At 39.6% G+C, this 18,175-nt stretch overlaps 2 protein-coding genes across 6 annotated transcripts in view; one reads left to right on the forward strand and one right to left on the reverse strand.

Moving 5' to 3' along the window:
• Cc2d1b (coiled-coil and C2 domain containing 1B) overlaps positions 1 to 18,074 on the forward strand; it is a 30,798-nt gene extending 12,724 nt beyond the window's left edge. Inside the window, exon 25 of one of the 5 annotated variants that reach the window (XM_076841319.2) lies at positions 17,447 to 18,074. The gene's annotated coding sequence lies outside the window, so the exon portion shown is untranslated. Of the gene's footprint in view, positions 1 to 201; positions 6,571 to 17,446 lie in introns of those variants that run through there. The other 4 variants (XM_076841314.2, XM_076841315.2, XM_076841316.2 and 1 more) reach the window with 4 other exon arrangements.
• Positions 6,182 to 18,175, reverse strand: part of Zfyve9 (zinc finger FYVE-type containing 9) — a 193,515-nt gene continuing 181,521 nt past the window's right edge. The window contains exons 16-19 of the mRNA XM_076860361.2: positions 17,366 to 17,528; positions 10,656 to 10,761; positions 8,153 to 8,329; positions 6,182 to 6,452 (exon numbers count right to left, since the gene is read on the reverse strand). Coding sequence (XP_076716476.2) covers positions 6,291 to 6,452; positions 8,153 to 8,329; positions 10,656 to 10,761; positions 17,366 to 17,528 — 608 coding nt within the window. The 3' untranslated portion in view covers positions 6,182 to 6,290. The remainder of the gene's footprint in view (positions 6,453 to 8,152; positions 8,330 to 10,655; positions 10,762 to 17,365; positions 17,529 to 18,175) is intronic.

The following is an 18,175-nucleotide window of genomic DNA, read 5'->3' on the forward strand; positions in this document are numbered from 1 at the left end:
TCTCTTGCTCAACCTATTTATCTGGGGGAAAATCCCAGGAGTTTCATATCTGTGAGGAAGAGGCAGAGCTGTTGGGTAGGGCCCATGGGCTGAGTTTCTTACGTTCCTCTGTCCAGAACTGGGAAGGGAAGGTAATAGTCCAAGGCTTAACTGTCTTTAAGAAAGCCTTACTAAAATCCATTGGTTTTCACTGTGGTTTAGACTGACTTGCTACGCTCTGTGTCCTGTGCGGCAGATGGTCAGCTCCAGGAGAGGATCAGGCCAGCGGCAGCATGCAGGAGCTTAAGGCTTCACTGGCCTCAAAAGCCTTTGTACTTAAGAGAGAAGCTGCTATACACACACCAAAGGCCTGTTGCATATGTGCGCCACTGACCATGACCCTGGGCTTTGCTCTTGCTGGCCCCTCCTGTCCTCCACAGAAGCAGGCTGGATTCCAGGAGCTCCTCTTCCTCTTGTCTCCCACTCCTCCAAAAGTGGACAAAGGCAAGGATACCTTCACCGCTCTGTGCCATGGAGTCCCACAGCCCCTTAACTTCTGCATACCAAATGTGTGCAGCTTACCCCAGCCCCAATTGCACTATTTCTGGATGTGCCTTTTAAAGATGTAACTGCTTAAGAGATGGGAGAACTTGAGGGTGATCAGGAACCAGTCCTGCTCAGGACAGGGCGTAGTTCCGTGACTCCAGTTGGTCCATGGCAACCTGTCCCACCCAACCCAGTTTACCCAGCTCTGCCTGTGCCTTTGTCCTGACAGTCGCTGCACTAGCCTTCCTGCTCCCAAAGGACTTAGTAGAAGAGGAAAGTTACTTTCGGTACTGCCTAGTGGGAAGGAGTGGGGTATGGTTGCATCTTGGGTTTGGTCCATGCACCTAAGATGAAAGACTTGTTAACTGGGGAGAAGAAGAAAAAAAATATATAAATATGTATAAATTTATGTAGCCATTTTTTATTTAATAAACTAGGTATAATTCATTATAGGGATTTTGTACCTTACACAGAGCGTAAATAATCTTAAATCTGGCATTGTTAAAAAGCCAGAGTAACTGCAACATTTGCCCACTGCCACCGTGGGTTTCATATTTGAGAGAAGACTGGGGAAGCCTTTCCTCTCAGTTGATCACCAGGGCCACACCTTAGTTCTTTCCAAGAAATTTGCCTTTGGCTTTGTTTTTCTGAATGGATGGAAACAATAAGGGGTTTATAGTTGTAATATATTTAATATTCAAAACTGCAATATTCTACATTATTTAGAAATAAACACCTCATCTTTTATTTCCTCCTTTTTGAAGCATTAAGTCCAACAAAGCATTCCTCAAGATTATTTTTAAAAGGCTGTAAGTTGAAGCAAATATATTCAGATTACTGGTCATTATGTTATTGCATAAGCACAGCTCAGGGATTGAGCTTTTTTGTGTGTGTTTTTGTTGAGCTAACAGGGCTGGGCCATGCTTCCCTGCCGAAGAGAGCAGAGCTTTTAGTGGATAACAGTAGGAACTACAGACGAGTGACTCTTCTAAGAGCTCTCTGGCCAGTCTTACTTACCTATCAGATGTGAGCTAGCAAAATTTCCAGAGAAATTTAACACTTAATTACCTATGTGTCAAACAAGCAGTAATCTAGAATGAAAAGGAGAGTCTTAAGCCTTCTTAACATGGTCTGGACAAGCCTGAAGGGTTCCTGATCCAGCCTGGTTTTTCCCTTAGGGTTTGTATTCCCACCCAGTACTTACAAGAGGGTGAAGGATAGACCACTAAAATTATCCTTTAAGATTCTGAACCCAGGCCTCTGCTGGCTCCAAAGATTTACCTTTGCAACATGTTCGATTTCAGTAGGCTTCACTGCTCTGTTCTTTGGAAAACAGAACCTTAAGACTGAGGGAGGCAAGACAAAGACAGCCACTGGGCTTGCTGGCTGTGATTCTTAAAAGGCCTTTGTTGTAGCGAAGGCATGCATAGATAGTAGGAGGGACCTACACAGTTCCGGCTTGTCCTAAGATTTGTCCAAAAGCGATAACCAAACACTGAAAATTAGTCACTCATGGGATGAGAACCAGCCATGACTCAAATCATTTTCCAATTTTAAATTGAATCTTTAATCTAGTGCAGTGTGCACTTTGTTCTGAATTAGTGAACTGAATAAAATGTGGAAGACATTTCTGAGTCTCACTATTAAAAGATGAACTCTTTTGTGACTGAAACATTATTTTTCCTTTATCATAGCACAATTCTGAAATCTGCATGTTTGCTTCCAAATATCTGTGGCATCTCCCAAAAGATCTTATCCTTCAAGTAAGGTCAGATGCAGTTTGAAACATACACAGAGTTGAGACTGGTGGGTCCTAGGGAATTTGTACCTAGTCCAGCACTACCACATAGATGAATTCTTCTCTTCTCTGGGCTCAGCCTTCCAAAGTCTGAGATGGCCATGTTCACTACTGCTCTACTCCTTAGTCCTTCTGTATATATAATCTCTAGAAATTCTATTACTATTATTTAAATTATTATTGTAGCATTAGTAAAACAAATTACTATTATAAATTAGCCAAATCCAGAAACCTGCTTATTGGAATGAATTAAGTGCATAAATTATTTCCTAGATGATCACAGAGGTAAATTTAATTGGAAATTTGGGGCCCATCAGCAGAAATCAATGTAAATGGGAGAAGACAGGAGAATAGGAATTTAGGCAAAATTCTATATCTGTACCACCCTAGAGTGCAGTTGCTGCTCAGAAAGTATTAAGAACAAATGGAGAAACCTTCATTGCCTGGTATTTGGTGAGCATTCAACAATTTTTTTTTAAATTTAATCAATCACTGGAATGGCAATTCTGTTCCTCGTCAGTTTAGAATGAACACTATGTCAGCCCTCACCACTGGTGATTTGGACCCAGGAGCCCTCTACCAAGCTACACCCCAGCCCTTTTAAATTATTTTGAGACAGTCTTACTATCTTGACAAGGCTGGCCTTGAACTTGGAACCCTACTGCCTTAGCCTCCCGAGTAGCTGGGATTAGAGGTATAGGGGTGTGTGTGTGTGTGTTCTGTCTTTATAATCTAGAAAATTTTTTCTAATCAGCAATGTGATGTTTCAGCACTTCATTTTATGTAATTCTTAAAGAGTACACATTGTATAACACCAAAGATGAACAAGGGGAAAACTAGCCTTGGTTTTTTAATACCGAATTCCACAAGGTGATTTTATTGCACATAAAAGGACATTTAGTGTAGTTGAGAATGGACCTGACTATACAGGGCCATAGTCTTATCTTTAATAAGAGAACTGGAAAGCTTGCACTGATCTAGAATTAATATGTAATGGCAGGATATTAGGTGAACGGGAACAGAGATGAGCTACAGGAAAATAGGACCAGCTGCTATAGAAGCTCCAAACTTCTGAGGTATATTTAGATCAAGCTGGACCTTAATACCAAACACACCTGCCCCTTGAACAAGTGCTTCTTGTTCTTGTCAAGTTTGGGGGTTAATTCCAGGGCTCAGTCCATACAAGCTGGTGGTGTGGGAGCCAAGGTGTTCTTTAGAAGCTCTATAACTCTGAATTTATGGGAAAGGACCTCATAATTCTCTGTGGTTTCTATTGGCAAAGCTTTTGAGGAGAGATATGGACAAAAACCCCACCCTATCCCGTGAAGAAAGAGAAGACCCCAGCCAGACACATTTCCCAAGCCTGGCCTGTGGGCCTACTGGTAACATTATCTACTAAACAGCTTCACAATCTGTTAGTGCCAAATGGTAAGTCCAACTCCAGCCACTGGGGAGCAGCCTCTCCTGCGTTGGATCTGATGCATTCTTAGAGCTATACTTTTGCTGTAGACAGACTAACTCAGCGTGGTCTGGGCTTTCAGAAGATGCTGGTGACAATGGAATGTCCTAAAGCAGTACTTAAAAAAAACCCAAAAAACAAAAAACCCTTTTGTTTATTTTTATATGGTGCTGAGAATTGAACACAGTGCCTACACCACATGCTAGGTAAGGACTCTATCACTGAGCTACAACCCTAGCCCCAGAGCAATATATTTCAGAGTATGGGTTGTGGAATCCATTTGGTCTGTAACCATAATAAATTTTTGACAAAAGAAAATGATCAGAATGTGTCACATATATTCTAGTTAAACCAGACCTTGGTTTCTAATACCACTCCCATTAAAAGAAACCAAGGGTCCTTGGAGAAATGGCTGATTCCAGTTCTGGGGCAGAGTAAGTACAAAACTAAACTAGCCTGGAGCATCCTGTTAGGCTAGAAAAGAAAGTGTTTAAAAAAATAGTAGGAGTATGTCACAAGGATGTAGGACCCAGCCTGAAGGTGCTCCGTTTGGACAAAGCTAAGACCATTAAAGCACCGAATTAATGAATTGGAACCACTGAAAACACAATCCATGAGACCATAATGAAAATTAAATAATAAGTAGGGAAGAGGAAAGGCTTCTGTTTATAGATTACCAAATTGAAATTGTAAAGGTAGAGGATGTGCTAGAATTAGAGAGTCACTTTGCAACTATTTGTTACAGTAAAAGACCAGTCAGTACAGGTAAGAAAAAAGTGGGTTTAAGTCTAAAAGGACAATTTGATGAGCAAGAAATCTGCATGGTCTGAAAGTGTCTCTCTACATACTTGTTATTAGTTTCAAAGGGAAAAATGAAGAGTGGAGAAATTGGATAACACTTTGATTAGCTTTACCACCATCAATGAGAGGCAGGCAGATATCAGATAGTGATCATGGCCAAGAATGCACAAACACAAACTGATTCAAGGAAATCTCAAACTCAAAATGAGGTATTTTTCCATTAAAAAACATGATAGGAGAGCCTGTTTTCACCAAAAATACCAATGACATGAAAATTAAAGGCAAGTCATTGATAGCTACATGCCCTCCCTAATCCTATGCTGGAAGATTTACTAGAGGGGAAAACACTACAAAGGTAGTAACTGGGAAAATGCTAAGTTAAAATAATACATCAATATGAACTTGACCCAAATTGAAAACTGTTCTGCAGTTACGTAACAGAATGTCCTTACTGAGGAAATATTGAAGTATTTAGGGGTAATGGGCTATGATGTATGAATGTACTCTGAAAGGCCTCTTTTTTTGTTTTTTTGTTTTTTTGGTACCAGGGATTGAACCCAGAAGTTCTTAACCACTGAGCCACATCCCCAGACCTTTTCATTTTTATTTTGAGACAGGTTCTGGCTGTTGCTTAAGGCCTCACTAAACTGCTGAGGCTGGCTTTGAACTTGCAATCCTCTGTCTCAGCTTCCCCAGCTACTGGGATCACAGGCATGAGCCACCACGCCCTGGGGCCTCAATTTATCTTATTTTTTTTAATGGAGGAGGAAATGGGCAGGAGGGAGAACACGGAAGAGGAAGGGAAGGGGAGGGGATAACAGGACATAATAAAGCAAATAGGACAAAATGTTAATATGTGAACAGTAAGTGAATCTGGGTAAAGTGTACATAGTGGGGTTTTGTACTTGTAGCATTCCTGGAAGTTAAAAAGAGTTTGCAATAAAATGAAAAATACTTATAGTACATAGTAACTAAAGCTGTCTTGGTGTATGTTTGGTTGACTTTCACAGAAAGGCCCAGTTTAATATCTACCATTCACCTGGGCAAATCTCAAGTGATCCTGAATTCAGCTCTGCTATCCAAGTAACTTCACTTACACCCAGGAGCCCTCCATGGCTACAAAAGGAGATAATCCCTTTGGTCTTTGATTAATTTCAATGAGTAATCTGGTGAAAATAAACAAAAATCTAAGTGTGACGTCTATCTGACAAAACACCTATGATGTAACTGGGACAAGATCAGTGTGGAATTTTCCTTTTTATACCAATTCTGTAAAAAGAGTGCAAAACTGATGCTTCATTGTTTATTTCCCCTCTGCCCTCCCACTGCACCTTTGGTGATGGTTGTACCCATTTCAACATTTCTGAGCTTATGACCATAAGTAATCTTAAAAGAGAGGAGTGGGATTCTTGTCTAGATGTAACAGAAGGGGATTAGCTGCAAGATAGCATAACTGTTGTGCAGTAACAGAAGCTGTTCAGGTCTTCTCGGTGGACAATGCATAGAAGACTTAGAGTTATAGAACATCTCTCCCCCCAACCACCCTTTCCCACCCTCGTCCCCAAGCCCCCTCACTCCCACCCTATCCCACCCACCCCCATTAATAGTGTTAACAAAAGCTTAATCTTCCAGTTTTTAAAGTGCAAATGATTTGGATATGACTGCTGTTGCCACAGGTCTGAACAGAAAAAATGAAGTCCTCTTTGCCTATGCGATGTTTTCCAGAATATAAAAGATGAGTTCCATGACGACAGGGCCCTCACTGAGCTGGCAGGCCCCTCCATGGATCACTGGCACCAAGGCGCTGTCCAGATCATTCATGTACTGCGAGGGAAGGGGCTGGCCATTGCTCCCTGCTTGATAGCCAACCTATACCCAGAGAGAAGGGGATGATAGGTTACTAAACACAGAAGATCTCTCCAGGGCTGGGTTGTGGTTCACCAATGGTACAGTGCTCGCCTAGCATATGTGAGGCATTGGGTTTGATCCTTAGCACCACATAAAATAAATAAATAAAACAAAGGTATTGTGTTCATTTACAACTAAAAAAAAAAAAAAAAAAAAAAGACCTTCAAAGGGCTAAGCAGGAAAGGTGAAAGGAGATGTCCTTCTTGGTCATGGGCTAGTCACATGACAGTGAATACAAATTCTTCCTCATCACTGAGCTGCCATTTATCAACCTGTCATTTATTCATCTGGGCCACCTGATAGCTATAAGACCTTGAACTAATCATTTAACCTCTTAGGATTTTTGTTTTCTGGAAGAGGCAGCACATAGAGAGGCATGGAGAGTCAGAAATAATATTAACTTTTGGTTTTGAAAATTAAAATGAGAAACATACAATGTTCAGCTTCCTAATATAACATTTGTTCTTAAGTCCATCCAGTCACCCATGCACCACTTTATGAGCACCTTTGAACACAGGGATTCAAGGATAACAGAGCCCCTTGCCCTCAAGAGGCTCATACACTCAGCAGAAAAACACTTGTTATCTAATTCATGTGAGAGAATTTTCCCTCTCCAGCTAGATAATCAATACCATTTGAAACAGGACTAAGAAACTTCATTAGTAATACCCTGATATGCTTCTTAAAGCCCTGGGCAAGACCTTAAGCAGAAAATAAATACTTGTTGATTGATGACTACTCAGGAAATGGAGCCAGATACATAACATTTACTAGTTCCCTGATAATGGAACAATTCTGCACTTAAGAACCAGTTTCTCCCTATAGAACCTTAAGGTCAGGAGCAGCTTTTGGGCAGAAATAATACTTAGCTGGGAGGGGTGATCATGCTGAACACTAAATGACTCAAAACTAAAGGGTTGAGGGAGATAAAGAAGTCTGGCAATTTATGAACATCAAAGCAGAACCAATGGGACCTCTCTCAGGCAGCCAAAGTCCAAAGAAATTGTAGAGATTAGAGTGCTTAGCCTTAGGAGAAAGACATTGGGACAAGGAACTGGGACTTGGGGGTATGAACTGGATTGTTTCTACAAAGAGCTTATAAAAACATTAGGACAGACATGAGGGAAGCCTGACAACGGGAGACCTTAACTGACAGGAAAATTTTGAGGGAGGGGGAAAAGCTCAAGTTTTAGCCACAATCTAGTATGAAAATATTGGCAGTAAGAAAAATCTCATTAACGCATGGGTGATTGCAGCGGCCAGTTAACAGAAGCCTGCTCTAACTGGATTAAGAAAACAACAAGATTAGGGACTAGTGCCCTCAAAGGGAGCAAAGAGTGATGCATGATGGGTGGGACTGGGGAGTATCACACAGGTGCCAGTCAGAGGGGTGGCAAGTCCTCACACTCCTCTCCTGACCATGGAGAGAAGGCAGGTAACTCTCTAGAAGGCATGTGGTAAAGAGGACATGATTAAAATGTTCAGAGAGCATCTTACCAAGAGCATATATGGGCATTTTAATATTAGAGGGAGATTAGAACATTACATCTGTGAAGGCCAGGAGATCTGGAGAAGTAAGCTCTGGGTTGATTCAGGAAAACTCATGACAGAAAATACAGACGTTGCCCAAGGCCAGCTTCAGAAGCTAAGATTCTTCTTACCTGGTCTGAGTCCAGTGTCACACGTAGTCCCAGTTTTGTCATTCCATCTTCCTTCAGAAGCTTCAGGTGGGGACACAGAGCAAGGCAAAAAGCCTTGGCAACATGCTCAGTCAATCTGCTATGATCTGCAGGATCACTTAGGCAATTATGCTGATCATCATTTTCTAGGAAAAACACCTGTTCCCCAAACAAAAGAGACTTTTAACCTTTGGCATAGATTTTGAATAAGTGGATTAGCTCACAAGTGGATAAGCACTACAGTTGACAGGAGCAGGACACCATATAGTTCCTGGGTCATGAAAAATAGGGCGCCAAAAAAAAAAAAAAAATCTTCATGGTCCCCGCACACACACATTGGTAGTAGCAGCCTATTTCCCTGCAAGACTCCACCACAGCCTGATGGCACATCCAACTCAGAACTAGAAAAGGCCTCTATTTTGCATTATACACTTTTAAAAGGTAATACTGATGTATGGACAACGTTCTGAGGAAGTGACTCACTCAAGTGCACAAAAATATTCAGAGAAAGCCAAGCCTAGAATCCAACTCTTCTGCCTCTTGACCTACACAGAGCTTTTCCCCCTACATAACCCTGCCACTGTAGACACCAGAGCTGTTGTCAGTGTGCTAGCACAGAGCCAAGCACTGCCCAGTGCATAGTCAGAAGCACAGCAAATGTGAACTGAGAGACCCAAGTCCTAGTCACACAGCTGCCTATGCCTTAATGAGTCCTCTAGTCAAACCAAAGGATTAACAGATGTCAAAGGCCTTTTTTATTTTTTATTTTTTTGAGATGGCATTTATGTTGCCCAGGCTGGTCTTGAACTTATGGGCTCAAATAACCCTCTAACCTCAGCCTCCTGAGTAGCTAGACCTACAAGCATGTGCTAACATGCCCAGTTTTCAAAGGACTTCTTAATGCCTAATTTGCCTCTATAAAAAGGAAAAGAACTTACCATCTCTGGATACTGTAAAGTGTAAGCAAAATATAAAAAAAAATAAGGCAAATATACAATGCTTACTGTTCAAATAAGGGGCTCATACTAAGCATATTATCAAGGGAGCAGCTCTGCAGTCCTGTGCTTGTATGTTCTAGAGAGAGTGACAGCATGGCATGATAGAGTTCTGAAGTGGGTGTCAGAAGACAGAACCCTGGATGCTGCTCTGCTAACAATCAGCATTAGTCACAAAGTTATAAAGCCCATTTTCTCATCAGCATGATGAAATGGGTACTCTGCCTACCTCACTGAGTTACTGAAGAACAAAAGAGGGAACGGAGGTCAAACTGCTTTATAAGCTATAAAGAGTTTTACATGTTCCAAACTCTGCACTGCTAAAAATGTGTCAAGGATTGATCATTATAAAACAAGAAACTAAAATTGCTCAGCTGAATATAAAATCATGGAGCCTGGTATAGAGGATGAAACAACAGCTCAAGACCAAGAGAAACAGGCTGCAGTCCCTGTGCTATCAGAAACCAGCTATGAGATCCTGAATAAGATAATGAACCTTTCTTAGCTTCAGCTTCTTTATGCATGAAATGGAAAATGAGGAGTCACAGAATTAAAAAAAAAAAAAGACAAATCTGAAAGGAATTCTAGAGATTGTATAATTGAACCTTACAGAATCTACATGAAGTTTAAAAACCATTAAGAGACCTACCTATTTACTCTTTGAGAATAAACTTGCTGATCTGTGTGACTGTCCACACAATCAGGGCCCAGCCCTGCTCCTTTTCATTCCCATATTAGACTCTATTAATACAGCCTTCATGGTAAAGAGCACTTAATTTAGTGTAAATGAGCTTAGAAGTTGGCCAGAGATGAGTTTAAATTAGGAACTTGCCATTACTTATTTACCTCTAGTTATTGACAAGATACTTATCTCTGAGCTTTAGATTTCTAATTGTGAAAAGAAATAAAAGATTTGGGGGAGGGGGAGTTCCAGGGATTGAACCTAGGGGTGCTCACCCACTTAGCACATCCCCAGCCCATTTTTGTTTTCTTTTGTTTTTAATTTTGAGACAGGGTCTTGCTATGTTGCTGAGGCTGGCTCGAACTTGCAGTTCTCCTGCCTCAGCCTCCTAAACCACTGGGATAACAGGCATGCAGCACTGCACCTGGCAAAAAAAAAAAAAAAAGTCCATTTTTTTTTAAGACTGTGTTATCTCAGATATTTAACTGTAAATGCAGCAAGACTCTTGTAGCTTTCTGAAGATCACATCAAAGATAATAGGTACCACTCAGAGATGTACTCTTTCAATTCTGATGCAAATAATCTCTAAAAGCAAGTTCATCAGATTACAGCAAGCTACACATGATGGCAGTTCTTCTCAGGGATCTAAGACAGACCAGGGGGAATTAGAGTTTAGTAGGTAAATGGAAAGACTTCTTTCTCAGAAAGATTTTTTCTTTATCTTCCGGAATCAGCCTGGATGTGGCTCTCAGCTTGGCAAAAAGTTGTGCTCAAAGCAGGTCAAGGGTACCAAGTTTCATTTCCTTACCTCTGTCCATCTGATGACTTTTCCATTTGCTTTATACTCCGATCCATGGAATATCTTCACATTTGTTATAGACTCCATGGACTTCCCATCTATAGGACTTATGACACTAAAACAGAGGAAGGGAAAAGAAATACATCTGATCAAGTCTTGCTATTAACTACATTGGGTGCCTTGTTGAACCCATCTTTGCAGCACATTATAATAGGAAGCCTTTGTACAAAAATGTACATAAACAGAGAGGACCTATGCATTGAAATGATTAAAAATAATTCACAAACACATTTTTCTAGAAGCTGGCTCTCTTTAATGTAAACAAATCATTTAATTAAACCTGATCTTCTAGCATGCCTTCTTTCCGTAAAAAATCCATCTAATTTTGTTTTCCCACTCTGTTCCTGACTCTAATAATATTCATCATGTAATATTCTTCATATATTCACATATCTACCTTACAAATGAATTTCTGAAGGAGGTGATATAGGCACTCTGTGTGCTGTAATTTCAGAACTGATCAACTTTTCAGAACTCAATTTAATGAAATTGAGTTCATTAAATTAGGAATTTAATGAAAGTTCATTAAGAATTATTAACCTAGCTGGGCACACACTTGTAACCCCAGCTACTTGGGAGAGTGAGGCACGAGGATTCCAAGTTCAAGGCCAGCCTGGGTAACTTAGCAAGATCTTGTCTCAAAAATAAAATTTTTAAAAGGGGGTTAGAGAGATAGCCCAGTGGTAGAGCATGTGTGAGGCCCTGGGTTCTATCCCCAGCACCACCCCAAAACTCCCCCAAAGAAATAAAAAATAATTTTTTGACCAATTTTGTTAATTAAAACAGTTCTACTGGGCTGGGGATGTGGCTCAAGCGGTAGCACTCTCGCCTGGCATGCGTGTGGCCCGGGTTCGATCCTCACCACCACATACAAACAAAGATGTTATATCTGCCGAAAACTAAAAAATAAATATATAAATTCTTTCTCTCTCTCTCTCTCTCTCTCTAAAAAAAAAAAAAACAAGAAAAACAGTTCTACTGGGAACTGATGAACCAGTATCCTTGTATCTATCACAAATTCCTTCTAGTACTATCACTCCTAGATTCCTGAACTGAAAAAGCACTTTAGAAATTCATTTCCTCCCTAAAATATAGAAGTAAATTCAATATGTGGAGATACACATTTATTCTGATAAGGACCCTAAACATTTGGCACAGACTCTAGACTCTTCCTAACAACTTTCAAACCATTTATATTCTTGATTGTCTATGTATTAAAAGTCAAATTAGATGGGTGTGGTGGTGCACACCTGTAATCCCAGCAACTGGGGAGGCTGAGGCAGAAGGATCACAAGTTTAAGGTCAAACTGGGCAACTTAGTAAGACCCTATCTGAAAAGAATATAAAAACAGGCTGGAAACAATGCAACTTCTAGAATAAAATGCAGGGTAAACAACATAGGTTTAACATATAGGTGCAGGCAACAATTTTCTCAATAGGACCCATGAAACTCAGGAAATAATGCCAAGTTAATAAGTGAGATGACATCAAATTTAAAAGCTTTTTCACAGCAAAGGAAACAATTAAGAATGTGAAGACAGACTGGGAGAAAATCTCTGGGAGCTATTCTTCTGACAGAGATGTAAAATCCAGAATATAAAGACCTCAACAAACTTAACACCAAAAAAAAAAAAAAAATCAAATAATTCAATAAATGGGCAAATTAACTAAAGACACTTTTCAAAAGAATAAAAATGACCAACAAATATATGCAAAAATGTTCAACATCATTAGCAATTAGGGAAATGCAAATCACTGAAATTTCATCTCACTTCGGTTAGAATGTCAGTCTTAAAGAATACAAACAAAAATAAATGATGGAAAAGATGTAGAGGAAAAAAGAACACAATCACACTGTTGGCAACAGACAAATTATACAACCAGCCCAAGTGTCCATGAATAGATAAAGAACGTGATATATGCCAGGTGCAGTGGTGCACGCCTGTAATTCTACTGAATTGGGAGTCTAAAGCAGGAGGATTGTGGGTTCAAAACCAGCCTCAGCAACTTAGCAAGACCCTGTCTCTAAATAAAATATAATCCCCAGTACTCCCCACAAAAAAAAAAGAAAGAAAATGTGGTATTATACACACAATAAAGTTTTATTCGGCTATAAAGAAGAATGAGATTATATCATTTGCAGGAAAATGGATGGAATTTTGAGACCATTACGTTAAACAAAATAAGCCAAACTCAGAAAGTCAAGGGTCATATGACATACGTTTTCTCTCATATGTGGAAGCTAGAGAGGAAAAAGGAAAAGAAAGGTATGTGTGGAGGGGTAGGGAGTCTCATTAAAATTAAGGGGAGATTAGCAGAGTAGAGGTAAGAGACCCTGGGGAGGGAGGAGAGAAAGGAAAAGGAAAATACTGAGGAATAATTCTGGCCAAATTATATAGTTATATTGTATGCATGTATGAATATGTAACAACAAATCCCATCATTATGTGCAACAATAACATACCAAAAAATATAGAAGAAGAGAAAAAAATTTTGTTTTGTTTTGTTTTGGGGATTGAACCTAGGGTTACTTAACCACTGAACCACATCCCCAGTTCTTTTTACTTGAGACCAGTTCTCACTGAGTTGCTTAGGGCCTCACTAAATTATGAGGCTGGCTTTGAACCTGTGATCCTCCTGCCTCAGCCTCCAAAGTCACTGGGATTATTATAGGCATATGCCACTGTACCAGGTGAAAGGAAAAAGTCTAAAAAAATAAAAAGGGCTGAGGGTGTAGTTCTGTGATAAAGTGTCCCAGTATTAGTACTGAAAAAAAAATCAAATTATCAGGTATTCACTTCATTCATTTAGATTAAAATTATTAAACAATTTAAGTTAAATTTTTAATTTAGGGCAGAGTACACTGGCCCGTACCTGTAATCCCAGCAGCAAAGGAGGATGAGACAGGAGGATCATGAGTTCAAATCCAGCCTCAGCAATGTAGTGAGGCAGTTAGCAACCCAGCAAGACCCTGTGTCTAAATAAAATGTAAAAAAGGGCTGGGGATGTGGCTCAGAGGTTAAGCACCCCTGGGTTCAATCCTCAATATCCCCCCAAAATAAAAAAAATCAAAATAAATTCTAACATCATGCACCAATGCTAAAATAGGGGGGATCAGAGTGTTGGTCAGTGTATCATTCATACTTAGCATGAACAAGGCCCTGGGTTCAATGCCCAGTACCTGCCCTCTGAAAAGGTACCCTCAGTTGATTAGAATACTTTGAGACAAAACATTTGTATAGGGCTGGGGATGTGGCTCAAGCGGTAGCGCACTCGCCTGGCATGCGTGTGGCCCGGGTTTGATCCTCAGCACCACATACAAACAAAGATGTTGTGTCCGCCGAAAACTAAAAAATAAATATTAAAAAATTCTCTCTCTCTCTTAAAAAAAAACAAAAACATTTGTATATTCAGTAACGAATTGGAAAACAATCAGTCTATATATTACAAACTGAGTTCAAGAATGTTTTCTGGTGAGTTTTTGTCCTACTCTAAGAAGTTGCCACCAGCAGCTGCTATAGAAAAGGGCAACTTGCTGTTGTCAGTTACTGATAACTTATAGCACCAAATTTTCAGAGTAATCATTTTTTTCCAATTATATATATTTCCAACTATAAGAATTAAACACAAGCTTATTTTGAAACTAAATTTTTCAATTAAGAATGGGAAGATAGGGCTGAGGTTGTGGCTCAGTGGTAGAGCATTTGCCTATCATGTGCAAGGCCCTGGGTTTAATCCTCAGTACCACAAAAACAAATAAAATGAAGTATTGTGTCCAACTACAACTAAAAAGTAAATATTTTTTAAAAAAAGATTGGGAAGATAAAAGGGTTACTTGTGAAACAGGAAAACATACATTGATAGGAAATTGCTTCTTTTTGGCTGAGGGTGTAACTCTGTTGTACAGTGTATGCTTAGTGTGCTCAAGGTCCTGAGTTCAACCCAAAGCATGGGAGTAGGGACAAGTGGGATGGGGGAAGAATAGAAAAGAAGCAAGAAATTGTTCCTTTTTGTTCCTCCACAGAAACATTTTAAAAAATTATGGGGTGCCATGTTCTAAATGCCCTCTTTCTGCTTTTACTCCTGCTGTTCCCTCAGACTAAAATACCCCTTTGGGCACAATTATGTGGCAAATACTTACTTACCTCACCATAGTCAGTTTAAGCACCAGTTATTTCTCTGTGGAATCTTTCTTGAATATGGCCCTACCATGTCTACCAAAAGTCTATCTGCTTTTAAAATTTTCATATATTATATAGTTATTAGTCAATTTTTCTTCCATACTTTAGTACACTTATTAATTTATAATTCTTAAAAACTAGACTGAATACTTATTTACAGGAAACACATTTTTGCCTTTTTTTTTTTCTTTCCTAGTGCTGAGAGATTGAACTCAGCACATACTGGATGTGGATAAAAACCACGTATGCTAAGCACGTATTCTACCACTGAGCTATATTCCCAGTCTCTGAAATTCTTTTTTTCCTCCTCCTCTTTATGTATGTATGTATGTATGTATGTATTTACAGCAGTGCTAGGTACTGAACCCAGGGTCTGCACTATTTAAATGTTCCACTGAGCTACATCCCCAACACCTTTTATTTTGAGACAGAGTCTTACTAAATTGCCTAGGCCACAAACTTGTGATCCTCTTGTTTCAGCCTCCCAAGTAACTGAGAGTAAAAGTATGCACCACATCATCTAGCTTGGAGAATTCAATTTGTTTTACTAGAACTTTGACATAACCTGAAGGATGGATGGACAGATGGATGGATAAATGAATGGGAAAAAGATGAATATAATGAATTATGGTATATTTATTCATTCAATCCATTTTTTTCCAGTACTAGGGACAGAACAAAGGGACACTTTATTACTGAGCTATCCCCAGCCCTTTCATCTTTCATGGTTGGTACAGAGTCTTGTTACATTCCAAGGCTGGCTTTGAACCTGAAATCCTCCTGCCTCAGTCTCCTGAGTCAGTGGGATTAGTGGCATGTACCACCGGACCCAGCTCAAACAATATTTTTTTAAAAATACTTAGTAGGTGCCAGATAGTATTTTAGGTATTGGTAATAAATATAGCAATGAATAAGCCAGTCTAAAATTCCTATTCTCATGGGGCTTGCACTCCAGGGGCATATAGTAAAACAAATAAGTAAAAATATATTATATATTATAGTGCTATTGAGAAATATAATGATGAGGAGGGAAACAGTAAATATTAGATGTGGAAGAGAGAAATGTATGAGAGGGTTAAAATACAGATAAGTTGACCATGAAAGGCCTTATTGAGAATGTGACATTTTTAAAAAGATTTGAAGGCGAGGAAGTGATTTATGTGACTAAAGATAAACTGAGAGAATAGCATGTACAAAGGTCTAGGGTAGAAGTATAGCTGTACTCAAGTAAGAAACCAGTGTTTTCGGGCAGGGTGGTGCATGTCTATAATCCCTGTGGCTTAGGAGGCAGGAGGATCACAAGTTCAAAGCCAGCCTCAGCAAGCTTAGCAAGGCCTTGTCTCAAAAAATAAAAAGAACTGGGGATGTGGCTAAGTGGTTAAGCATCCCTGAGTTTAATTCTGGGTACAACCTCCACCCCAGAAGGAAGGAAGGAAGGAAGGAAGGAAGGAAGGAAGGAAGGAAGGAAGGAAATCAACCAGTGTTGTTTCTGAGAGGTAACAGGGTGGGAAGAGGGATGCCCAGATTGTGTAAGACCATATAGGTCATAAACAACTTTGGCTTTTGCACTAAAAAATACTGGAAGCCATTGGTGAGTGTGAGGAGAAAAGTGACATTATTTTGGCTGTTATACTGGAAACAGACTGGGTTGGAGGAACGCAGGCCAACACCAGAAACAAGGAAACCAATGAAGAGGCTACTGCAATAATCTAGATCAAATGAGATGATGGCTTATACTAGGATGATAGTAGTAGAGGTGGTGAGAAACAGTACGAAGTACAATGAGCAGGATTTACTTTGAATTAAGAATTCCACAATGTGGAGTATAAGAGAAAAGTGTCAAAAAAGACTCCAAAATTTTGTCTTGAGTCATTCAAACAGAATTGCCATATACTGGGAAAGAGTGTAAGATCTAAAGCCCAACGAGGTAGTTTTAAGTCCTAGTCCTGCCACGTCCTAGGTTTATGGATCTGACAAACCATCTATCTTTTGGTACCTACGTACCCTTCTGTAAAATGGAAATAATACTACTTGTTATATCAAATGAAACAAATATTAGCAAAAATGCTTTGTAAGTCATAAAAGGCTATTTCTATTACTTCAGAAACTGGAGAAAGACTTTTCTGTTTCATCAATCCTTCCCCTTATCCTTCCCTTAAAAATACAGAAACTCGGGCTAGGGTTGTAGAGCAATAGTAGAGCACTTCTCTAGCATGTGTGAGGCACTGGGTTCAATCCTTAGCACCACATAAAAATAAATAAATAAAACAAAGGTTCTATGTTCATCTACAACTAAAAAAAATATTTAAAAATACATAAACTCTTTCACAAATTAAGCCAAGAAATCAGAAATTTAAAGCTCTATTATACAGTCCTTTTTCTTAGGCAGGCTTTTAATAAGTAAAACCAGTATAGGGAGCAGACAAAACCCATAGCTGTCCTATAAGTGCCACAAGGTGGGAAGTGGGCTGCATTTACCCCTTGTTAACGTTCTTGTCGTCATCCACCCACTGGATGTGAATGTGCTCCTGGGGATCCTCTGCATCTGCCTTTCCACAGGTGATGGTGAAGTCCTTCATCTCTCGAAGCGCCTGCCTCAAGGAATCCATGTTCTCTGCAGTGATCTGGACCATAACGCCATCTAAGAATCAGCACCAAGATAATACAGATGGAAACAATGCAAAGCTATGGAGGGCAGATGTGATGCAGTACCTGGCATTAGCAAATCCCTCAGATGTTAAATGTGAAACTTCACTCTGTTCTTCAAAGCTAACAGATACAAAGGTTTTGTTCTTTGGGCTGAATTTCTTATTCATTAAACGAGTTGTGAGGGCAAATGCCAAGAAGGATCCTGCTTAAAATACTTGCCTGTTGATTTCACTTCAGATACAATTAAGGGTTTCTCCTGAGGGCTGCTCAAAGGGAAAACATACATGGTCACATTGCTCTTCTGGACTCACAGAACACTTTGTTTCTGTTTCCTCTCTTTAATTCCTTATGTTCAGATCATATGTATTTATTTATTTGTACCTCCCTGTGTCTCACCTAACTGTGATTGCCTGGCACAGATTGAATACCCAGTAAATGTTTGTTAAGTAAGTCACTGAATACACTACAGTAGTACACTTGGGAATATATCTACTTACTGACCAGCAATAAGGCAAACCTACCAGAGTTTCATATAGGTTATGTAGTCAACAGATGGTAACTATTTTTCAGCTATCTACCTTAGTCAAAGTTAAACAATGAATGAGGGTAAAAGTTTTATGTGCTAAGCAATTACCCTGC

Source organism: Callospermophilus lateralis, chromosome 7 (assembly GCF_048772815.1).
Source record: "Callospermophilus lateralis isolate mCalLat2 chromosome 7, mCalLat2.hap1, whole genome shotgun sequence".
Classification (NCBI taxonomy): Eukaryota; Metazoa; Chordata; class Mammalia; order Rodentia; family Sciuridae; genus Callospermophilus; species Callospermophilus lateralis.